Genomic DNA, 22,926 nt, shown 5'->3' on the forward strand with positions numbered 1-22,926 from the left:
GTTACTGTGGAATTAGCCACCACCGACCCCTGAAAATCTTACAATGGAGTTGATCGTGACAACCAACCCCAACCATGAATGCTAATTAAGATGTTAGTTATCACATGGCTTGACCTTGGAACTGAGAAGAAAATACTTAATTGTTTTACTTTCACCTATGGCAATGCATAAATTCCCCTCACCTAAATTTTTTGTCATGCTGACATGAATTGACCAGGTGGATGATTCACACATTTTGACCTCAAAATTACTACACAGCACCATTTCGATTGGGACTAATTAACACTGTGACAACCAACCTCTGTCTCCCCTATATTTTGCTGTATTGATGACCCCAACGGCACTCAAACCCACAATTCTAGCACAGATGGAACAATGAGACAGATAATTCACCGGATATATAAATGTGAAGCATCTGATTGGCGTTTCCACTCACTACCAAATATGGTGATGAGAGCAAACCCAGTGTCCGGCAGTGGGAGAAGATGGAGTGAGATCAATTTTGGCTGATGTTCTGCAAATGTTCTCATCGATGAAACATTTGCTCTCCATTTCTGTTTCCCAAATGAAAATCTGTAACAAACAGTGGACTGCGTTTTGTAGACTTTACCCTTAGCCAAGTCTATAAATAATTGCGTTCTTTAGGAGTGCAAGGGTGAATTGAGTTATTGCACACGTGCACTTCAGAGTAGGCGTTCCCTAACAGAAATCTGCAAATAAATGTTAGAACATGCTAATGGGATCTCACTAGCTCGTGCTTGGCTCTTCCCACCTTTGTTGTTCTGCCCACTATGATTAATTTGCGCCCATTGGAAATGGTTGGTCTATCTTGGATTAGTTTTTTTATTTTTTTTAATGATTTTGGCATTGCAAGCGCCATGCTCTACCAACTGATCCACATGTTAGTTTTTTTGCTTTTCAGAGTATTCAGAGCAAGTTCTGCTCCCTAACCTGTGATGCTGCGGGTTACCTAGGAGATGGCCTGCGAGGGATAGGTTCCAAGTTCCTCAGGTCGTCCCAGATGCTGACATCATGCTCCGAGTGTCCTACGCTGTTCATAGACGCTGACACCGTGAGTAATAGATCAGCATTTACTAATTATATTCTATTCCTGTGTAATGGGTGTAACTTATGGTATTTTGGTAGATCAGCAATTAATTCACTTCTATACTTCAGTTTTATAATTAGTAGTGTAATGCAATGCCAACATGTTTTATATTATGTATGTACTGTATGTATTGTGTATATGTTTTGCTGATGTACGATGTTCTCATGTACAATCTTATCAAACAATAACAATGTGTCATTAGACCACTCTTTTGGTCACCCCAAGTATAAAACAAAATGGTTTTCATTCCCCAGATCATCTCCTATGGGCTCCTGGAGAAGATTAAATTTAGTGTACTGGAACTCCAAGAATATCTGGACACTTACAACAGCAGGAAAGAAGCAGCCATAGCTGTAAGCCCTGATACATGCGTTGCTGTTACTACATGTTTTAAATACACCCGGTTACCAAAGTCACCTTGGTACAGCCCGAAGAGGATGGACTCGGTGTCTGGTTACTGTCGAGGTTTCTTCCTGCTAACAAGTTTTTACTTATCACTTCCTCTTTGTCTCAGCTGAATTACCGCATCCCTGAGTTACTTTTGTGCCAACTGTTGACGTTGAGGGCTTTATACCTTTGATTGATTGAAGTACCAATGTTTCATCAACTCATCATTTCAGAATATGATGTCACAATAACTCCCCTTTCCTGTCCCACAGTGGTTAACCAACTGCAAGGCCACCTTCCCCATAGGCAGTGGGGGTGTCATGATTACCAACCAGCCGGGGGAATACGAGGAAAAGGTAGGACCTCTGTCCACGGGTGTGCTCGCATACTCCCTTAAAAGAACTAAGCTTGAAAAAAAGCGGCAATAGTACTATTTGTCCATCTTGAGACGCTGTAGCCACTTCTTAAAATAGTCTGAATTAATGTTTTTGCCAAGGAGATCTTAAGCTGTTTGGTGCAGTATTTCTCAAGTGAAATAATTTGCATGAAAACGAGTCTTCTCTCATTGAATGTAAACAAACACTTAATTTAATAATCCTTACTGTTGACCAATTACCGATGAAGGGGCATAGACGTCGGCTACCAACTTCAGCTTGCCTCAAACATCCAAAGACCAAAACTAACAAAAACGTCACAAAATGTTGTCATTGTACACTGAACAAAAATATAAATGCCACAGTTTGGATGCACTGAGATACCGTGATGAGAGGAGGCCCATTGCCCATTGCCGTGCCATTCATCCGCCTCCATCACCTCATGTTTCAGTATGATAATGCATGACCCATGTCGCAAGAATCTGTAAACAATTCCTGGAAGCTGAAAATGTCCCAGTTCTTCCATTGCCTACAAATTCGCAAGACACACGTCACCCATTGAGCCTGTTTGGGATGCTCTAGATCGACGTGTACGACAGCGTGTTCCTGCCAATATCCAGCAACTTCGCACAGCCATTGAAGAGGAGTGGGACAACATTCCATAATCAGCAGTCTGATCAACTCTATGCGAAGGATATGTCGCGCTGCATGAGGCAAATAGTGATCACACCAGATACTGACTGGTTTTCTGATCCACATCCCTACCTTTAAAAGAAAAATAGATATCTGTGACCAACAGATGCATATCTGTATTCCCAGTCATGTGAAATCCATAGATTAGGGTCCAATGAATGTATCTCAATTGACTGATTTCCTTATACTGTATAAACTAACTTGATAAAATATTTGATATTGTTGCATGTTGCGTTTATATTTTGTTATTGGTTAATGAGGCCTCTTGTTATTGGTTAATCAGATACTAAACGTTTTTTAGACAATGGCAAAGACATGAATAATGCTTAGATTAACTCTCAACTGATCCTTTCACATTTCCTGCCTTTCGATTACTCTGTGGCAAATCTGTGAGTGAAATACTTACGTTTTCTCCTTGAATATCATCAGAACCTCCAGATTTGAGCTTGTTTCTGGGCAACCCCTGAGTTGCAGCACATCACATTGACTCCCTCATCCCAATGTGTAATGTGGCCATTTTGACTCTGCTGGGCAGGGGAGCAGTATCCTATGTGCTAGTCTGTTAGTGCTATCATGCCAACTCTTGTCAGTCATTGTCATGTTTGGCTTGACAATGAGCAATGGCAAGAGTTTACACAGTTCTGGGACCAGGCTAGGGAAGCAGGTTCTGCTAATACACGGATACATCAGTAGCCTCGTCCCAGATCTGTTTGTGCTGTATTTGACATGGCAATGACTATAGGAGTTGGCTAACACAAACAGATCTGGAACTTGGCTAATACATTTGCAGAAAACATTAAGATGTTTTTTTATAATCCCAAAACATCCATATTAAAGATATATAAATGTCAGCCTAGTAAATATTTGAGTGAAATATTAAGTCAAGTTTAAAATGGCTTTGAGACTCCCAGCAGAGTCCTAGTGCATTGAAGAAAGTGACAAGGCAAAACTGCTTACTTGTTTGGCTTTTTTTTTAAATCACACAACCACCTGGCTTTCAGTCCCTAGACTGCAGCTGGTCCTCTCTCCTCACTCTCACTCGCATTCTCTCCCTCTCTCTGATTCTCCGTCACTCCTTCTCTCTCTGTTCATGTATCAATAAAATTATATTGTTTTATGACTAAGGCTTATACTGTTCACCTAACCCGGACTGCTGATGGTTGCATGCCTGCTATTGATTTTCGATGTCTTCCTTTCACCTCTCTCTTGTCTTGTAACACGCTTGCTTTGTAGCAAATGGAATTTCTGGCAGTAAGTTCAAAATGACTTATTCCTATTTTCTGATAGTGCCCTGTCTAAATTAAGCTGGGCAGTGTCTCTTGCTCACTGTTAAAAATTCTGAAGTAGTTTAAAAGGTTAAAATAAAAATGTTCTCCCTTATATATTCATGCTACTTATTCATGTTGACCCATTGTGATTTTTGTATGAACTTTTCTTTATTCAGGGTAGCCCACAAAAATGTTCTCACAACGTGAATAACAATTTAGATTACAATTAAAACGAGAAGAGTAAAGTGAGCTGCATTACAATATATTTTATAAGTCAGTTAAGAACACATTCTTATTTACAATGACAGCCTAGGAACAGTGGGTTAACTGCCTTGTTCAGGGGCATAACGACACATTTTTACCTTGTCAGCTTGGGGATTCGATCTAGCAACCTTTCGGTTACTGGCCCAACGCTCTCACCACTAGGCTACCTGCCGCCTCATATGACACATTGGCGGTGTTACCAAAGGATATTGCCTGGCATCCAAGATGCTGAGTTGGTGATAACAGGTCTTTGCAAAATAAATAGGCCTACAATATTGTACCATGGCCAAACCTAATGCTTCTTGGTGATGTCAATAACACTACTAAAGCCAACATTACTAAAGTAACATGCTGTACCTTCTCTTCTTTCAATTGAGAAACCAATAGGCTAGGTTAAAGTGTCAAATAAATTGGAATTAAATGAGCATAGAGTATTTCAACACAACAGAGTAATACAACTTGAACACACCATTTTGTTTGTGTGTTTGTGCAGCAACTGGAGCTGTGTCAACGACTCTACAAGCTCCACTTTCAGCTGCTGCTGCTCTTTCAGTCCTACTGTAAGCTGATTGGGCAGGTCCATTTTATCAGCTCTGTCCCAGAGGTAAGGCTGTTGGAAGTGCCCAAAATGGCAACATATTCCCTAATATATTGCACTACTTTTTTTGACCAGAGTGCCATGGACCCTGGTCAAAAGTAGTGAACTACATAGAGAATAGGGTGCCATATGGGATGCATTCATTGTCTATGGTGATATAGACAGTAATCTGCTTTATTAACCAAATACTTTGAGACATTTACATTGTGTTAAGCACTTAAAGGAAAGGTCCACCCATTTTTTAACGTTTTATATTGGTTTTGTGCATCATGAGTGTTCTATCGATTCCCTAGGTCATTTAATATTTTCACGTGTATCAGAGTTATTGGCGTTAAAGCAGGCAGAGATCCGGTTGGTATGACGTAGCACTTTGATAAAGTCGCTCTCACTTCACTGGAAGTTAATGGGAATATGACTTTTAGATAGCGAAAACGTCGCCGATTTCACTACTGGCCAATGTCATAACTCAGGAGGATGTCTTCTTTCGAAAGGGATCCATCTGAATAATTTTGGTTCCTGGATCCTTTCACAGCATTATAAGGCCACGTTGAGAAAATGACTTATCAATAACCCAAGCACAGATCAGTTAATCCCTACTATTGTGTCACTGAGTTGTCATAATCATTCAGCAAATGTACGTTATCCCAGGGAAGTTGGCAGACAATGTAAGTAACCTAATTTTACATACCTAGTGTTCACCTAATACCTTTTTTGCACTATTGGTTAGGGCCTCTAAGTAAGCATTTCGCTGTAAGGTCTACACCTACACATCTTCAATTAAAATTTCAGAACTTATGTCGCGACCGTTTGAGGTAGATGATGGCAGATTGTAGCAGATTGCATCATTCTGTCATTGCACCACACTATCACATACATGTGTTTAGCGAAATGCTTATGTTTCTAGCTCCAACAGTGCAGTAATATCTAACAATACACACAATGTAAAGGAATGGAATTAAGAATATATAAATATTTGGACGAGCAATGTCAGAGCGGCATAGACTAAGATATAGTAGAATAGGATAGAATACAGTATAAATCAAATCAAATCAAATCAAATTTTATTTGTCACATACACATGGTTAGCAGATGTTAATGCGAGTGTAGCGAAATGCTTGTGCTTCTAGTTCCGACAATGCAGTGATAACCAACAAGTAATCTAACTAACACTTCCAAAACTACTGTCTTATACACAGTGTAAGGGGATAAGGAACATGTACATAAGGATATATGAATGAGTGATGGTACAGAGCAGCATACAGTAGATGGTATCGAGTACAGTATATACATATGAGATGAGTGTGTAGACAAAGTAAACAAAGTGGCATGGTTAAAGTGGCTAGTGATACATGTGTTACATAAGGATGCAGTCGATGTTGTAGAGTACAGTATATACATATGCATATGAGATGAATAATGTAGGGTAAGTAACATTATATAAGGTAGCATTGTTTAAAGTGGCTAGTGATATATTTACATCATTTCCCATCAATTCCCATTATTAAAATGGCTGGAATTGGGTCAGTGTCAATGACAGTGTGTTGGCAGCAGCCACTCAATGTTAGTGGTGGCTATTTAACAGTCTGATGGCCTTGAGATAGAAGCTGTTTTTCAGTCTCTCGGTCCCAGCTTTGATGCACCTGTACTGACCTCGCCTTCTGGATGATAGCGGGGTGAACAGGCAGTGGTTCGGGTGGTTGATGTCCTTGATGATCTTTATGGCCTTCCTGTAACAACGGGTGGTGTAGGTGTCCTGGAGGGCAGGTAGTTTGCCCCCGGTGATGCGTTGTGCAGTCCTCACTACCCTCTGGAGAGCCTTACGGTTGAGGGCGGAGCAGTTGCCGTACCAGGCGGTGATACAGCCCGCCAGGATGCTCTCGATTGTGCATCTGTAGAAGTTTGTGAGTGCTTTTGGTGACAAGCCGAATTTCTTCAGCCTCCTGAGGTTGAATAGGCGCTGCTGCGCCTTCTTCACGACGCTGTCAGTGTGAGTGGACCATATGAGATGAGTAATGCAAAATATGTCAACAGTATTAAAGTGGCCAGTGATTTCATGTCTATGTATATAGGGCAGCAGCCTCTAAGGTGCTGGTGATGGCTATTTAACAGTCTGATGGCCTTGAGATAGAAGCTGTTTTCAGTCTATTGATCCTAGCTTTGATGCACCTGTACTGACCTCGCCTTCTGGATGGTAGCAGGGTGAACAGGCCGTGGCTCAAGTGGTTGTTGTCCTTGATGATCTTTTTGGCCTTCCTGTGACATCGGGTGCTGTAGGTGTCCTGGAGGGAAGGCAGTGTGCCCTTGGTGATGTGCTGGGCAGACCGCACCACCCTCTGGAGAGCCCTGCAGTTGCAGGCAATGCAGTTGCAGTATGATAATATCCATTATTGATAATATCCATTATGAAATTGTCTGTAAGTATCCTTTTTTATCGTCAGTTAACATGTCAAGTGTAAATCCCCCAATTTGTGCACAGTTTATTTAAACTACCGATAGATGCTGCGGTCAGTCAGAGTTGAGTCCTATTGTAAAGTGTAGCCTAATGGACAAAAAAGGGGCATGTTAATAGTAAATGAGTGAAGAGGTGTGGAGTCAGGCGCAGAGAGCAAAGGATGTGGGAAAAACAACACGCTTTAATGTCCTGGAAACATAACATGAACAAAAGTGGAAACACAAATGAACAGAAATATAAACGGACAGCGTGAAACCCAAAATGCCAACAAAAATACACTCAAACAAGGAAACAGGAGAACAAGCCCGCACGAAACAGAAGCGGGCTGAACAGACTATATATAACCCTATCCTAACAACCAAACTAGAAACAGGTGCTACCAATTAGACAAAACTAAACGAACACAGAACAACGGATCGGCGATAGCTAGTAGACCGGCGACGACGACCGCCGAGCGCCACCCGACCAAGAAGGGGAGTCACCTTCGGTAATATTCGTGACAGGGCAACCTTGCAATGTATTCCACGCTAAAAGTTTGACATTTTATAACTCAATATCACAGTTCAGATTTGCCCTAACGAAAAATGCATCAACCCCCTTCAATGTAGAAAATAGTAAACATAAAGGAAAACCCTTGAATGAGAGTAGGTGTTCTGAAACTTTTGACCTACGCTAATAAATAGTCACTTTTTTACTTTTGAATATTTAATTAACCTATATCATGTCATTTCAAGTTATCCCTCTGGAGCAAAAGCAAATTCAAGTTGTTGAACGGGAGTGACAAAATGTTACAATTTAATTTGAATGAACTGAATGATGAGGATGATGAAGAAGTGTTTGAATTTAAAACAATAGTGTAAGTTTTATTTGTTGCATTTACTGGTGGAATGTTACTGAATAGAATAACAACAATAGAAATAATAATCTGGTGTTATTGGTAGAGAGTCAGGCGGAGAATGGCGTGAAAGGGTCCTGTATGTACGCAACAACGCTGTGGACCAGGTGTAAATGGTTTAGAAGCCTTTCCAATCAGTTGGAATACAGAAGAAGCCATCCACCCTATATAAGCTATCAGCAGATAGACACTTGCCGAGTTTAGGGACTTTAAATGTATTAATGTATGTTTGCGAGGCATGTCACTTCATCTCTTTACATAGCCCATCACATGCACTGTTTTCTAACCACATCTGAATGGATACATATGAGTTACTATGGGAATAAATATCACTGAATGACAGAAATATTGGAGAAAGTATGCTAATGCAATCGAATTCAACAAATTGTTGCTTACTGAAACACCCAAAGTCGTCCAATTGTTATAATTGGATATGAAGCAATAGCCTACCCGCATGTGAGTTGTGAGACAAGCATAGGGACTCGTCTTGATCAATCAATCAGATTTTTTTTCCCTTCTTTTCACTGAATCTCAATTTGGGTATTGGTTAGCCTACAATTAGGGTGTGGAATTCCGCTAAATTTCTAACAGTGTAAACAGCAGTACAATAATAATTTACAAATAAATTATAATCAATCCTATATAGTTTGTTGTAATAAAAGGTTTTAAAATCTATAGTACAGCCAATATTAAAAATAGTCCAATTGTGAATTAAATCGCTTTCGCCGACATTTTGCGGTTTATTCATTGTTTAATTATTCAACAGGACTCTTAGGTCTACAGTACAGCTCCATGTCATTTCAATAACTTAGCTTCTGAAAGATGCCCTCTGGTGGTCAAACTAGCATTAATGGCAACAATGGCTAACAGTAAAATACGTCATACACTCCAACATGCCATACCATTCCACAGCATCCTGCAAGCTGTTGTCACGTTCTGACCCTAGTTATTGTGTTAATTGTTTGTTTTAGTTGGTCAGGACGTGAGCTGGGTGGGCATTCTATGTTTTGTGTGTCTAGGTTGTTTTTCTGTGTTCGGCCTAGTATGGTTCTCAATCAGAGGCAGGTGTCGTTAGTTGTCTCTGATTGAGAATCATACTTAGGTAGCCTGGGTTTCACTGTGGTTTTGTGGGTGATTTACACCACACGGTACTGTTTTCGGTTTCGGTTATTTCGGTTTCGTTTATTGTTTTTGTATGGAGTGTTCAAATAAATACCATGGACACTTACCATGCCGCATATTGGTCCTCGGATCCTTCTCGCCTCCTCTTCAGACGAAGAGGAGGAAAACCCTTACAGCTGTGCTGCGGTATGACTCAACTTTTAAAGGAAGAACCACTGCACATTAACATATGTAGCTTAAGAAACAAGGTACATGAAATCAATAACTTGCTAGATATTCTGACTATCACTGAATGAAACTCACTTAAGTAATACCTTTGCAACAGTGGTAGCAATACATGGTTATAACATCTACAGAAAATACAGAAATGCCATTGGTGAAGGTGTTGATAAATATTCAGAACCACATTCCTGTAAAGCTTAGAGAGGATCTTATTTTAAATACTGTTGAAGCATATGGCTGCAGGTTCATCTCCCTCACCTAAACTGCTATAGACCAAGTGATAACAGTCAGTATCTGGATAATATGCGTGAAATGCTTGATAGTGTATGTGATATCAGCAGAAGTATATTTAAATATTGACTGTCTTTCATCAAGCTGCCCACTCAAGAAAAGCTTCAAACTGTAACCAGTGCCTGCAACCTGGTTCAGGTTGTCCGTCAACCTACCACGGTCATTACAAACAGCAAAGGAATTAAATCATCGACATGTATTGATCACATTTTTACAAATGAGGCAGAAGTTTGCTTTAAAGCAGCATCCAAATCCATCGGATGTAGTGATCACAATATTGTAGTATCTAGGAAAACCAATGTTCCAAAGGCTGGGCCTAATATAATATATAAGAGGTCATACAATAAGTTTTGTACTGATTCCTAGGTTGCTGATCTAAAGACTATTTGCTGGTCTGTGGTGTGTAATGAGGAGCAACCAGATGACCAGATGCTGCACTTGACACATTTATGAAACTACTTATTTCAGTTACTAATAAGCGTGCACCCATTCAGAAAATGACTGTTAAAAACTGTTGAATCCCCATGGATTGATGAGGAATTGAAAAATGGTATGGTTGAGAGGGATGAGGCAATCTAGAAGAAAAAGAAACTCACAACTATTTAGGCGAGGTGCTGGCTAGCGAAGTGGAAAACTAGAAAATAAAGGATGGCATATATATATTATTATTATATTAAGGAGAGCCGCACACTCTAGGAGCTCAGATGCAAAAATGTAATTACCAATGTTTTGACAGGCAAGCTGTCTTCATCAGGGTATAATCACAAACACTGCAGATTGACTTGTTTATATAGTGCCAAAAGACACACAGGCATACAAAGAACAGCATACAAAAAAACTCATGGATTGCATACAATCATAGATTCATTTTAGACTACACATGCTTACAAACAATTACAATGGCAAAGTCACAATAATCACAAGAATGGCTTCAGATCAAAGTCCACATTGAGACCGAAGGGAGCAAGGGTCTTTAAATTAAAGATCCATGCAGCCTCTCATTTTAACAATAAATTATCAAGGTCACGGCCTTAGTTTTACCCACAATTCTTACCACAAGGACAAGTTAGAAGATAAATAACTGCCTTTGATTGGGATCTGTTTCCCTGTTTGTGGGTGTTTGAAGGATCTACATTTATAAGTGCCATTGCATTGAGCACAGCCATTACACTTGTATTTTCCATCCAGTAGCGGTGCAAATAGAGGTTGTTCAGGAATATCTTGGGGTGGTAAATCATGAGTTTACCAATTGGTCTCTGAGATTTCTGCCCAGCGACAATACGACCAAGGGAAGGTCCGAAAACACATTACCGAGACTATCATCGGATTTTAGAATGTGCCAATGTTTGTTAGCAATTCCCTTAATTTGTTCAGAGCACTTAGAATAGCGGGTAGTTAAAAAGCAGGAAAGGACTGACCTTGAAAAAGGTCATATTTTGTTTTGAATTTTCTCAATGGCAATATTAATCTGATCATTTCTACCCCCTCTCCTTGAATTTACTTTTCGTCTCAGCCATATTTCTGTCAAAATCTGAATGTTTTTTTTAAATTCTTTTGATTCGACAGAATTGGCTGCAGGGCAAACTATTTTTCAAGGGAAGTGGGTGACAACTGTCAGCCCTCAACAAACTGTTATGATCAGTAGGTTTCTTGTAAAGAACATTATCTTCACACAAGATCAGCAGATCAAGAAAACTGATTTGATGTGTATCAGATTGCATAGTAAATCTCAAATGTTCAGAACAGGAGTTAAGAAAAGCATAAAACGCCTGGAGCTGTTTTTCATCACCCCTCCATAGAACAAAAATATAATCAATATACCTTTTCCAAATCATGATGTTAGGCAAGAAAACATTTGAGAGGATTGAAAATAGACTGTTTCTCCATGTAACCCGCATACAAAGTAGCATAGTTAGGAGCCATGGGGGATCCCATAGCAGTACCTTTCGTCTGAATAAAGAAAACATTTAGAAACATGAAGTAGTTGTGTGTGAGTACTATAAGGTGAATGCACCAATTTGTAAGTCGCTCTGGATAAGAGCTGAATGACTTAAATGTAAATGTAAAATTTCAGCCAATGTTATAATGCATGCACTGGAAGGTGCATTCATTAGGGTCAGGTTGCAGAAGAAAATGTTCCATAGCTTCAATACCGCCCTCGTGTGGAATATTTGTGTATTATTGACTCAACATCAAAATGAACTAACAAGGTTTTCTCAGGGAGAGGATCAAGAGATTCAATAATAGAGATCATACTGCTGGTGTCCTTTACAAAGGAGGGGAGCTGTTCTGCGAGTGGTCTAATAAAAAAAATCAACAAAAGTAGATAGAGGGGCCTTTACTGCATCAATGCCCTCTACAATAGGGGCCGTTACTGCATCAATGCCCTCTACAATAGGGTCCGTTACTGCATCAATGCCCTCTACAATAGGGTCCGTTACTGCATCAATGCCCTCTACAATAGGGGCCGTTACTGCATCAATGCCCTCTACAATAGGGGCCGTTAATCAATGCCCTTACAATAGGGGCATCATCAATGCCCTCTACAATAGGGGCCGTTACTGCATCAATGCCCTCTACAATAGGGGCCGTTACTGCATCAATGCCCTCTACAATAGGGGCCGTTACTGCATCAATGCCCTCTACAATAGGGGCCGTTACTGCATCAATGCCCTCTACAATAGGGGCCGTTACTGCATCAATGCCCTCTACAATAGGGGCCGTTACTGCATCAATGCCCTCTACAATAGGGGCTGTTACTGCATACAATGCCCGCTACAGTAGGGGCTGTTACTGCATCAATGCCCTCTACAATAGGGGCTGTTACTGCATCAATGCCCTCTACAATAGGGGGCGTTACTGCATCAATGCCCTCTACAATAGGGGCCGTTACTGCATCAATGCCCGCTACAGTAGGGGCTGTTACTGCATCAATGTCCTCTACAATAGGGGCCGTTACTGCATCAATGCCCTCTACAATAGGGGCCGTTACTGCATCAATGCCCTCTACAATAGGGGCCGTTACTGCATCAATGCCCTCTACAATAGGGGCCGTTACTGCATCAATGCCCTCTACAATAGGGGCTGTTACTGCATACAATGCCCGCTACAGTAGGGGGCTGTTACTGCATCAATGCCCGCTACAATAGGGCACCCTGGAGGTTTTATAACATTCTTGTGTCATTTCAGGAAAGTATAGAAAGTGGCAATTTTAGGGTGTTGAATAGCCAAAAAGTAATGTTCTTTTTTTGGTTATCTGACCAGAACTGAAATACCCATCTAGGACAGTGAAGATGGTATTCTGAAATGGAAATGGGGTTACCTCTGAGTATCTTGTAAAAGGTGTTGTCAAGTAGTTGTCTATGACTCTCATTTACATAAACTGTCCTATCCATTAGTACAACCGACCCACCCTTAACAGCAGGGCGGTTAAGGACTGACGTATTGGATTGTAAATCAAGCAAAGCTTCTTTTTCATCCTTAGGTAAATTATGAAAAGATTTGGACTCCTGTTTGTTCTTAAAGAGATGTCCAACATCTTTTTCAACAAGTCTGCAATATGTCTCGATAGAGTGATTGCGATTGGCTGGAGGTATAAAATAACTCTTGCTTCTAAAAGGAGTCGGAGTATGTGCAGGAGAGTAACCTACTGGTTCAATAGAAATGTCAGGAATAGGGGAGCTAAAGTATTCCCTTAAACGGGTGTTTCTAAAAAAACTTAAACATGTCTACCTTAACATCAAAATCGTTGCACTGGGTTGTAGGCACAAAAGATAACCCTTTATTAAGCAAGGATACATGGGCAGGGCTCAATATCTTGCTTGATAAATTAAAGACACACACCGTGTGAACAGTCCCCTCTGCCTCTGATTGTCGTTTCTTCTTACCCCGTCGGGTCCGGCATCTCGTCGATGAGCGTACCTGTGGCAAACCACTCGATTTCGTCTCTGCGTTATATTGGCATCAAACATGTCACCCTCCCTAGGAGAGGGGGTGACCTTGAATTTGGAATGAATTATGAATTTGAAATTTTGAATTCTTTTACTTTTGATACTTAAGTATATTTTAACAATTGCATTTACTTTTCATAAGTATATTTAAAACCAAATACTTGTCGACTTTTACTCAAGGAGTACTTTTTTCGACCACTGTGTGAAGCTACGTTTGCTCGCCAGCCAGCCCATAGAGAGAGCATTGCATTGTGGATTTTGTAGTCGACTTGAGCTGCAACAGATTTCCACAACGATATTCCACGTTGCTACCAACTTTATTATAATGTTCACGAAAATGATTGTTCTCACATATTCATTTTTAACACTATAAATTTAATGAATGAGTGGTTTTGGGTGGATTTTTCCTTTAAGGCAATAGATTGATTCTCTATCCCTACCTCATGGGTTTATTGATGTGTAAAGAGCATGTATTAATACTACATTTATTATTATAATATTTATATGCCAGTCAGCAGACATTTTTACCTAAAGCAACTTAGAGTAGTGTGTGCATACATGGCCCCATCGGGAATTGAACCCCTGACCCTAATATTTCAAGCACCATGCTTAACCAAGTGAGACACATTTAAGACTGAATGGTGGAATCTGAACCTCGATCTCCCGCTCTGGAAACCATGTCTTAACCATTAGGCCAAGAGGAAGTTACCTCTTGAGCCGAGGGTGACAGTGATTTTAAGTCCCAGGCGGGGCTACGTCCTCCCGAGAGCGTGAGTCCGACTCACCTCCACCTCACTTCCTCTCCCTCAGCTGATGAATATGTCCAAAGAGCTGAATGAACTGAAGGGCAGTCTGCGGGCTGCAGCAGCCTCCGTGACCTCCAGTGACCTCCAGGCTGCCCAGGAGACATCCTCCTCCTCTGAGCCCACCTTCCTCTCCTCTGAGGCGGCTGTACAAGCCATCCTGGAAGCTCTGAAGAACCACGAGTTCACCACAGCCATCCGCTACATCCGCGAGTGCAGGTAAAAAGAGAAAATGTGTATTGCATTTTATTTGTGTGTTGTGTTCCCAATGTTTTGGATCATTGAACTGATTATTCGGGTGGGAACCTTGTTGGTACTAAATAAATCTTAATATTGTAAATGATTGTAAATTAAAAAAGCCATAATAATGCTTAAATGTTGATTTGGAAATACTTAAAAAGCATTTAGAACATTTGTAATAATTTATTTTATTTTACCCTTATTTTCTCAGGGATGACATATTGAGACGTAGGTCTATTTTCCAAATGCACACGGTATAATACAGTTTGAAAATACATTTTTATATATGTATATGTGTGTGTGTGTTGAAGTTGGAAGTTTACAAACACTTAGGTTAGAGTCATTAAAATGAGTTTTTCAACCACAAACTATAGTTTTGGCAAGTCGGTTAGGACATCTACTTTGTGCATGATACAAGTAATTTTTCTAACAGTTGTTTACAGACAGATTATTTCACTTATGATTCACTGTATCACAATTCCAGTGGGTCAGAAGTTTACATATACTAAGTTGACTGTGCCTTTAAACAGCTTTGAAAATTCCAGAAAATGATGTCATGGCTTTAAAAGCTTCTGATAGACTAATTGACATCATTTGAGTCAATTGGAGGTGTACCTGTGGCTGTATTTCAAGGACTACCTTCAAACTCAGTGCCTCTTTGTTTGACGTCATTGGAAAATCAAAAGAAATCAGCCAAGACCTCAGAAAAATAATTGTAGACCTCCACAAGTCTGGCTCATCCTTGGGATCAATTTCCAAACGTATAAACACCATGGGACCACGCAGCCGCCATACCGCTCAGGAAGGAGAGGCGTACTGTCTCCTAGAGATGAACGTACTTTGGTGCAAAAAATGCATATCAATCCCAGAACAACAGCAAAGGACCTTGTGAAGATGCTTGAGGAAATGGGTACAAAAGTATCTATATCCACAGTAAAACAAGTCTTATATCGACATAACCTGAAAGGCCGCTCAGCAGGGAAGAAGCCTCTGCTCCAAAACCACCATAAAATCGCCGGACTACGGTTTGCAACTGCACATGGGGACAAAGATAGCACTTTTTGGAGAAATGTCCTCTTGTCTGATGAAGCAAAAATAGAACTGTTTGGCCATAATAACCATGGTTATGTTTAGAGGAAAAAAACGGGGAGGCTTGCAAGCTGAAGAACACCATCCCAACCGTGAAGCATGGGGGTAGCATCCTGTTGTGGGGGTGCTTTGCTGCAGGAGTGACTGGTGCACTTCACAAAGTAGATGGCTTTATGATGAAGGAAAATTATGTGGGAACATTGAAGCAACATCTCAAGACATCAGTCAGGAAGTTAAAGCCTGGTCGCAAATGGGTCTTCCAAATGGACAATGACCCCAAGCATACTTCCAAAGTTGTGGAAAATGGCTTAAGGACAACAAAGTCAAGGTATTGGAGTGGCCATAACAAAGCCCTGACCTCATCCTATAGAACATTTGTGGGCAGAACTGAAAAGGCGTGTGCGAGCAAGAAGGCCTATGACTCAGTTACACCAGCTCTGTCAGGAGGAATGGAAAAAAAATCACCCAACTTATTGTGGGAAGCTTGTGGTAGGCTACCCAAAATGTTTGACCCAAGTTAAACCATTTAAAGGCAATGCTACCAAATACTAATTGAGTGTATGTAAACTTCTGACCCACTGGGAATGTGATGAAAGAAATAAAAGCTGAAATAATTCTCTCTACTATTATTCTGACATTAAACATTCTTATAATAAAGTGTTAATCCTTATAATAAAGTGTTAATCCTAACACAGGGACATTTTTACTTGGATTAAATGTCAGTAATTGTGAAAAACTGAGTTTAAATGTATTTGGCTGAGGTGTATGTAAACTTCCGATTTCAACTGTGTGTGTGTATATATATATATATATATACACATACATACATATACATACATACATACATACATACATACATACATACATACATACATACATACATACATACATACATACATACATACATACATACATACATACATACATACATACATACATACATACATACATACATACATACATACATACATATTCCAGGGTTTTTCTTCATTTTTACTATTTTCTGCATTGTAGAATAACAGTGAATACAATCAAAACTATGAAATAACACACATGGAATAATGTAGTAACCAAAAAAAGTGTTAAACAAATCAAAATATATTTTAGATTCTTCAAAGTAGCCACCCTTTGCCTTGATGATGGCTTTGCACACTCTTGGCATTCTCTCAACCAGCTTCACCTGGAATGCTTTTCCAACAGTCTTGAAGGAGTTGACACATATGCTGAGCAGTTGTTAGCTGCATTTCCTTCACTCTGTGGTCCATCTCAATTGGGTTGAGTTCGGGTGATTGTGGAGGCCAAGTCATCTGATGCAGCACTTATCACTCTCCTTCTTGGTCAAATTGCCCTTACACAATTCCACTACTGGTCTAATGTCCATTGCTCATGTTTCTTGGCCCAAGCAAGTCTGTTCTTCTTCTTATTGGTGTCCTATAATAGTGGTTTCTTTGCAGAAATTTGACCATGACGGTCCGATTTACGCAGTCTCCTCTGAACAGTTGATGTTGAGATGTGTCTGTTACTTGAACTCTGAGGCTGGTAACTCTAATGAACTTATCCTCTGCAGCAGTTACCTCTGGGTCTTCCTTTCCTGTGGCGGTCCTCATGAGAGCCAGTTTCATCATAGAACTTGATGATTTTTGCGACTGCACTTGAGGAAACATTCAAAGTTCTTGAAATGTTCCGAATTGACTGACCTTCATGTCTTAAAGTAATGAGGGACTGTTGTTTGTCTTTGCATATTTGAGCTGTTCTTGCCAATGTTATCAATGGACTTGAGCCAATGTACTTAGCCCTATTTGGTAAAAGACCATCTTCTGTATACCAACCCTACCTTGTCACAACACATTGGCTGAAATTAAGAATGAAAAAATTCAGCAAATTAACCTCTAGCGTCGAGCAATCCCGTATCCGGGAGCGTAATCATAGCCTCAAGCTCATTACCATAACGCAACGTTTTCTATTCATGAAAATTGCAAATTAAATGAAATAAATATATTGAAACAAAAGCTTAGCCTTTTGTTAACAACACTGTCATCTCAGATTTTCAAAACATGCTTTAACCAAAGCAACACAAGCATTTGTGTAAGAGTATTGATAGCCAAGCATAGCATTAAGCCTAGCATTCAGCAGGCTACATTTTCACAAAAACAAGAAAAGCATTCAAATAAAATAATATTTACCTTTGAAGAACTTCGGATGTTTTCAATGACGAGACTTTCAGTTAGATAACAAATGTTCATTTTTTCCAAAAATATTACTTGTGTAAGAGAAATGGCTCCGTTTTGTTCATCACGTTTGGCTAAGAAAAAACAAACAAATGCAGTCAACACAATGCCAAACATTTTTCCAAATTAGCTCCATAATATCGACAGAAACATGGCAAACGTTGTTTAGAATCAAACCTCGAGGTCTTTTTCACAATTCTATTCGATGAAAAATCATTCCTGGCAATCAAATCAGTCGGTTTCTCATCCGAGGCAAACGGAAAAATACTGCAGCTGGAGATTACGCAATAATTGCGACGGAGGACACCAAGCGACCACCTGGTAGATGTAGTGTCTTATGGTCAATCTTCCAATGATATGCCTACAAATATGTCACAATGCTGCAGACACCTTGGGGAAAATGTGGAAAAGGTAAGCTGACTCCTAGCTCCTCCACAGCCATATAAGGAGTCATTGCCATGAGGCGGCTTCAAAAAATGCGGCACTTCCTGATTGTATTTTTATCTGGGTTTTTTCTGTAACGTCAGTTCTGTGGCACTCACAGACAATATCTTTGCAGTTTTGGAAACATCAGAGGGTTTTCTTTCCAAAGCTGTCAATTATATGCATAGTCGAGCATCTTTTCGTGACAACATATCTTGTTTAAAACGAGAACGTTTTTCATCCAAAAATTAAAATAGCGCCCCCTATATCCAAGAAGTTAACTTTCAACAAGGCACACCTGTTAATTGAAATGCGTACCACATGAAGCTGGTTGAGAGAATACCAAGAGTGTGTAAAGCTGTCATCAAGGCATAGGGTGGCTACTAAAATATATTTAGATTTGTTTAACACTTTTTTGGTTACTACATGATTCCATATGTGTTACTTAATAGTTTTGATGTCTTCACTAGTATTCTACAATGTAGAAAATATTACAAATAAAGAAAAACCCTTGAATGAGTAGGTGTGTCAAACTTTTGACTGGTACTGTATATATGTGTGCACATTAAAATAGAAAAACTCAGTCATGGTAAGCACATATAATACATCACAAATCACCCAGAAAAAACAGTTGCATTCCTCCACAATTAAGTCCCCAATCTATCCTTTAATTGCCCGAACGACACAAGAACATCATGATGAAATGGTTTCTATTTTTTTCCCCCAGCAATACGGTATATTAAAACTAAAAGCAGATTTATCTAGTTTGGTGAAGACCCTAGAAACCTTACGAGTAAACTGATCCTGTGAACGGGTTAGGCAAGGTGTAATGATTGAACATGTAATTCATCTGAAACATTCTTCATAGAGTTTCAAAACATGTATTGCGTTTTGTCTGTATTTAACACAGGTTTTAAAAATCGGCAAGGGATTCCCGCATAGAAATCAAATCTGACCCTAGTTTTGACACAGCCAGATAAACAGTCTGGGCAATAGCATACCTAATAGTATCATCCGCATATAGATGATGTTAAACATTTTAAACAGATTGACCAATGGTGTTTTATATAAATAGTGAACAGGTCTCAAAATCAACACCTACGGGTACACCCTTATGCGTTTCAAGAAATTCAGACTCAACCCCATCAATCACGATGGCCTGAGTTCTGTCACTAAGGTAATCACACTAAGGTAATCATGAAACCATGAACAGACGTGAGAGATCAGACCTTTCGAGGACAACTTATTTTACAGGTCCACAAACAAAGCAGCACATTTCATTTTAGTGACTAAAGCATTGACAAGATCATTAATAACTAAAGTGGTTGCTGTGATAGTGCTATGCCCAGGCCTAAACCATAATTGGTTTACATTAAAAATACATTTGCAAAAGTTGTACATTTTCTAAGGATTCAAGAATCTAAGCTGGACAAGAAAGCCTTGAAATGGGGCGATAAGTATTAAGATCACTACTATCCTTGCCCTTATGGATTGGAAGCACGAGCTGATTTCCATACTTTCGGAATATTTGCTGATAGCACTGTTAAATAAAACATGTGTGCTATTTCACCAACAATGATGGGCGCTGCACACTTAAGCAGACCAGGATCCAATTGGTCTGCCCCTGTGGATTTCTTGTTGTCGTTTGCTAGTAAAGTAAACATTTGTAAATGGCCTAAAAAAGCTTTGACTATCATTTATCTGATTCAGCAAGTTTTCCTTATCAGCATCCATCACAATATCATAGTGAATATGCTTCGAAGTTATTTTAAAGAGATAACATGGTGACCCGCTGAAATAAAATGGCAATTAAATGCATCAATGATAGTATTGTTTTCCTTAATGAGGCCAGTGTCTGAATTCATTTGTTGTGGCAGAGAGGAAGTAGAACCCTTCAGGAATTATACAGTTTTCCAGAATTTAGCTGGGTTTCCATTACAATCTGAAAGAGCGGTTACATAATTAGGAATGGTAATTCTTATCATGCTTATAAATAATACTTACTTGTTAGTTTAGTTTAGAAGTAATTTATTAAGCTTTTAAGAAAAGTATTAGAAAGTGTTACATAGTTGAGATACATATAATTCAGGTTCATGATGGTAACTGCTTATTTTGTCTGAAGGAGGATGTGGCCCAGTGACATTTTCGGCAGCAGCTCTGAGGACGAGACACAGACGTTGCTGAACATCTACTTCAGATACCAGACGCTGGGCCAGATGGGCACCTTTGCACTGGTGGGCTCCAAGCAGGACCTCTCGGAGATCTGCGTCAAGCTGATGGAGCTCAACGGGGAGATCAGGGACATGATACGCCGGGCCCAGGGCTACCAAGCCTTTACGACCTTTCTCCCAGACTCCGGTGTGTCTGGCTCCAGTCTCTGACACTCAGGAGGAATGCTGTGCCTGACTCCAGGCCCCAGTCCCAGCCCAAACTGAGCCCCCAGCCTTAGCACCAGTTCACTGCCCTGCTCTAGCCCCAACACCAGCCCTATACATTAGCCCCAGCCTTTGCCCCAGCTCACTGCACTGCCTCAGCCCCGAAATTCAGCCTAGCCCTAGCCGCAGGTCACTGACCTGCCTCAGCCCTATATCCCCATCATGATCTCAGCTACAGCCTCCATCCTCAGCCCCTGTCCTGTGCGCTGCTCTAGCCCTCCAACCTAATCCTACCCTGGGTATGCTGCTATGGTTACCGTGGTCACAGCAAGCTCTATCCTTGTGTCCCTTCTCAGAGTAGGGGGCCCTAAGGATGTACCACTATTCAGCTCGCCATATGTGCAGTAATGCTGTGGGAGTGAAAGTGACGAAGCACAACTTTGCTCTTAGAAACAAACATGAGCTTTTATTGCACTAATATTTCTGGATAACATCACACAGCGGCACTTGCTACTGAGTTCAATGGCTTTCACGTCTAACAGAAGACATACCAAAGTTACAATTAACTTTTGCTGAGTATCTGTTATTTTACATTTTTAAGGGAAAATGTGCAATGCTTCACAGAAGTGAAAGACTTCTGTGAAGACTACTGTATCATGAAAAAAATGTGTTTTTTAATTTTATTTTAGAGCTTTTCGCTACTTGAATATTATGGATTGCAGGCAAAATTATGCTGAATATTTTGAAATAGAGAGCCTGTGTGTTTATGTGAAACTGACTGTAACCAGACTACAATCCATTAACACTGCAAAGCACAGACATACGGTATATATATATATATCTATCGGATTGTATTTAGACCCCTTTTTCCACATTTTGTTGTTACAGCCTTCTAAAATGTATTGCATTGTTTTTTTTCCCCTCATCAATCTACACACAATACCCCATAATGTCAAAGCAAAAACAGGCTTTTAGAAATGTTTGCTAATTACTTTTTTTTAAACCCTGAAATTTCACATTTACATAAGTATTCAGACCCTTTACTCTGTACTTTGTTGAAGCACCTTTGGCAGCAATTAAAACCTTGGGTCTTCTTGGGTATGATGCTACAAGCTTGGCACACCTGTATTTTGGGAGTTTCTCCCATTCTTCTCTGCAGATCTTCTCAAACTCTGTCAGGATGGATGGGGAGTGTTGCTGCACAGCTATTTTCAGGTCTCTCCAGAGATGTTTGATCGGGTTCAAGTCCAGGCTCTGGCTGGGCCACTATAGGACATTCGGAGACGTGTCCCGAAGCCACTCTTGCTTTGTCTTGTCTGTGCGCTTAGGGTCGTTGTCCTGTTGGAAGGTGAACCTACTCCCCAGTCTGAGGTCCTACGCGCTCTGGAGCAGGTTTTCATCAAGGGTCTCTCTGTCTTTGCTCCGTTCATCTTTCCCTCGATCCTGACTAATCTCCCAGTCCCTGCGGATGAAAAACACCCCCACCGCATGATGCTGTCACCACCATGCTTCATCGTAGGGAAGGTGCCAGGTTTCCTCCAGACGTGTTGCTTGGCATTCAGGCCAAAGATTTCAATCTTGGTTTCATCAGACGTCTTTAGGTGCAAACTCCAAGCTGGCTGTCCTGTGCCTTTTACTGAGGAGTGGCTTCCGTCTGGCCACTCTACCATAAAGGTCTGATTGGTGGAGTGTTGCAGAGATGGTTGTCCTTCTGAAAGGTTCTCCCATCTCCGCAGAGGAACTCTCGAGCTCTGTCAGAGTGACCATCAGGTTCTTGGTCACCTCCCTGATCAAGGCCCTCCTCCCCGATTATTCAGTTTGGCCATTTTGGTAACCTTCCCCAGACCCATGCCTCAAAACAATCCTGTCTCAGAGCTCTATGGACAATTCCTTTGACCTCATGGCTTGGTTTTTGCTCTGACATGCAATGTCCACTGTGGGACCTTATATAGACAGGTGTGTGACTTTCCAAATCATGTCCAATCAATTGAATTTACCACAGGTGGACTCCAATCAAGTTGTAGAAACATCTCAAGGATGATTTATTATTATTATTATTTTATTTCACCTTTATTTAACCAGGTAAGCTAGTTGAGAACAAGTTCTCATTTGCAACTGCGACCTGGCCAAGATAAAGCATAGCA

At 40.4% G+C, this 22,926-nt stretch overlaps 1 protein-coding gene across 7 annotated transcripts in view; it reads left to right on the top strand.

The window, feature by feature from the left end:
* Positions 1 to 21,730, top strand: part of LOC123993159 (protein furry homolog) — a 208,333-nt gene extending 186,603 nt beyond the window's left edge. For 4 of the 7 annotated variants that reach the window (XM_046295005.1, XM_046295006.1, XM_046295008.1 and 1 more), the window contains 7 exons: positions 923 to 1,072; positions 1,363 to 1,461; positions 1,768 to 1,851; positions 3,796 to 3,813; positions 4,588 to 4,698; positions 14,435 to 14,646; positions 20,530 to 21,730. In XM_046295005.1, coding sequence (XP_046150961.1) covers positions 923 to 1,072; positions 1,363 to 1,461; positions 1,768 to 1,851; positions 3,796 to 3,813; positions 4,588 to 4,698; positions 14,435 to 14,646; positions 20,530 to 20,788 — 933 coding nt within the window. In that variant the 3' untranslated portion in view covers positions 20,789 to 21,730. Of the gene's footprint in view, positions 1 to 906; positions 1,073 to 1,362; positions 1,462 to 1,767; positions 1,852 to 3,795; positions 3,814 to 4,587; positions 4,699 to 14,434; positions 14,647 to 20,529 lie in introns of those variants that run through there. The other 3 variants (XM_046295007.1, XM_046295010.1, XR_006831382.1) reach the window with 2 other exon arrangements.
* The last annotated feature ends 1,196 nt before the right edge of the window (positions 21,731 to 22,926 follow it).

Source organism: Oncorhynchus gorbuscha, linkage group LG13 (assembly GCF_021184085.1).
Source record: "Oncorhynchus gorbuscha isolate QuinsamMale2020 ecotype Even-year linkage group LG13, OgorEven_v1.0, whole genome shotgun sequence".
Lineage (NCBI taxonomy): Eukaryota > Metazoa > Chordata > Actinopteri > Salmoniformes > Salmonidae > Oncorhynchus > Oncorhynchus gorbuscha.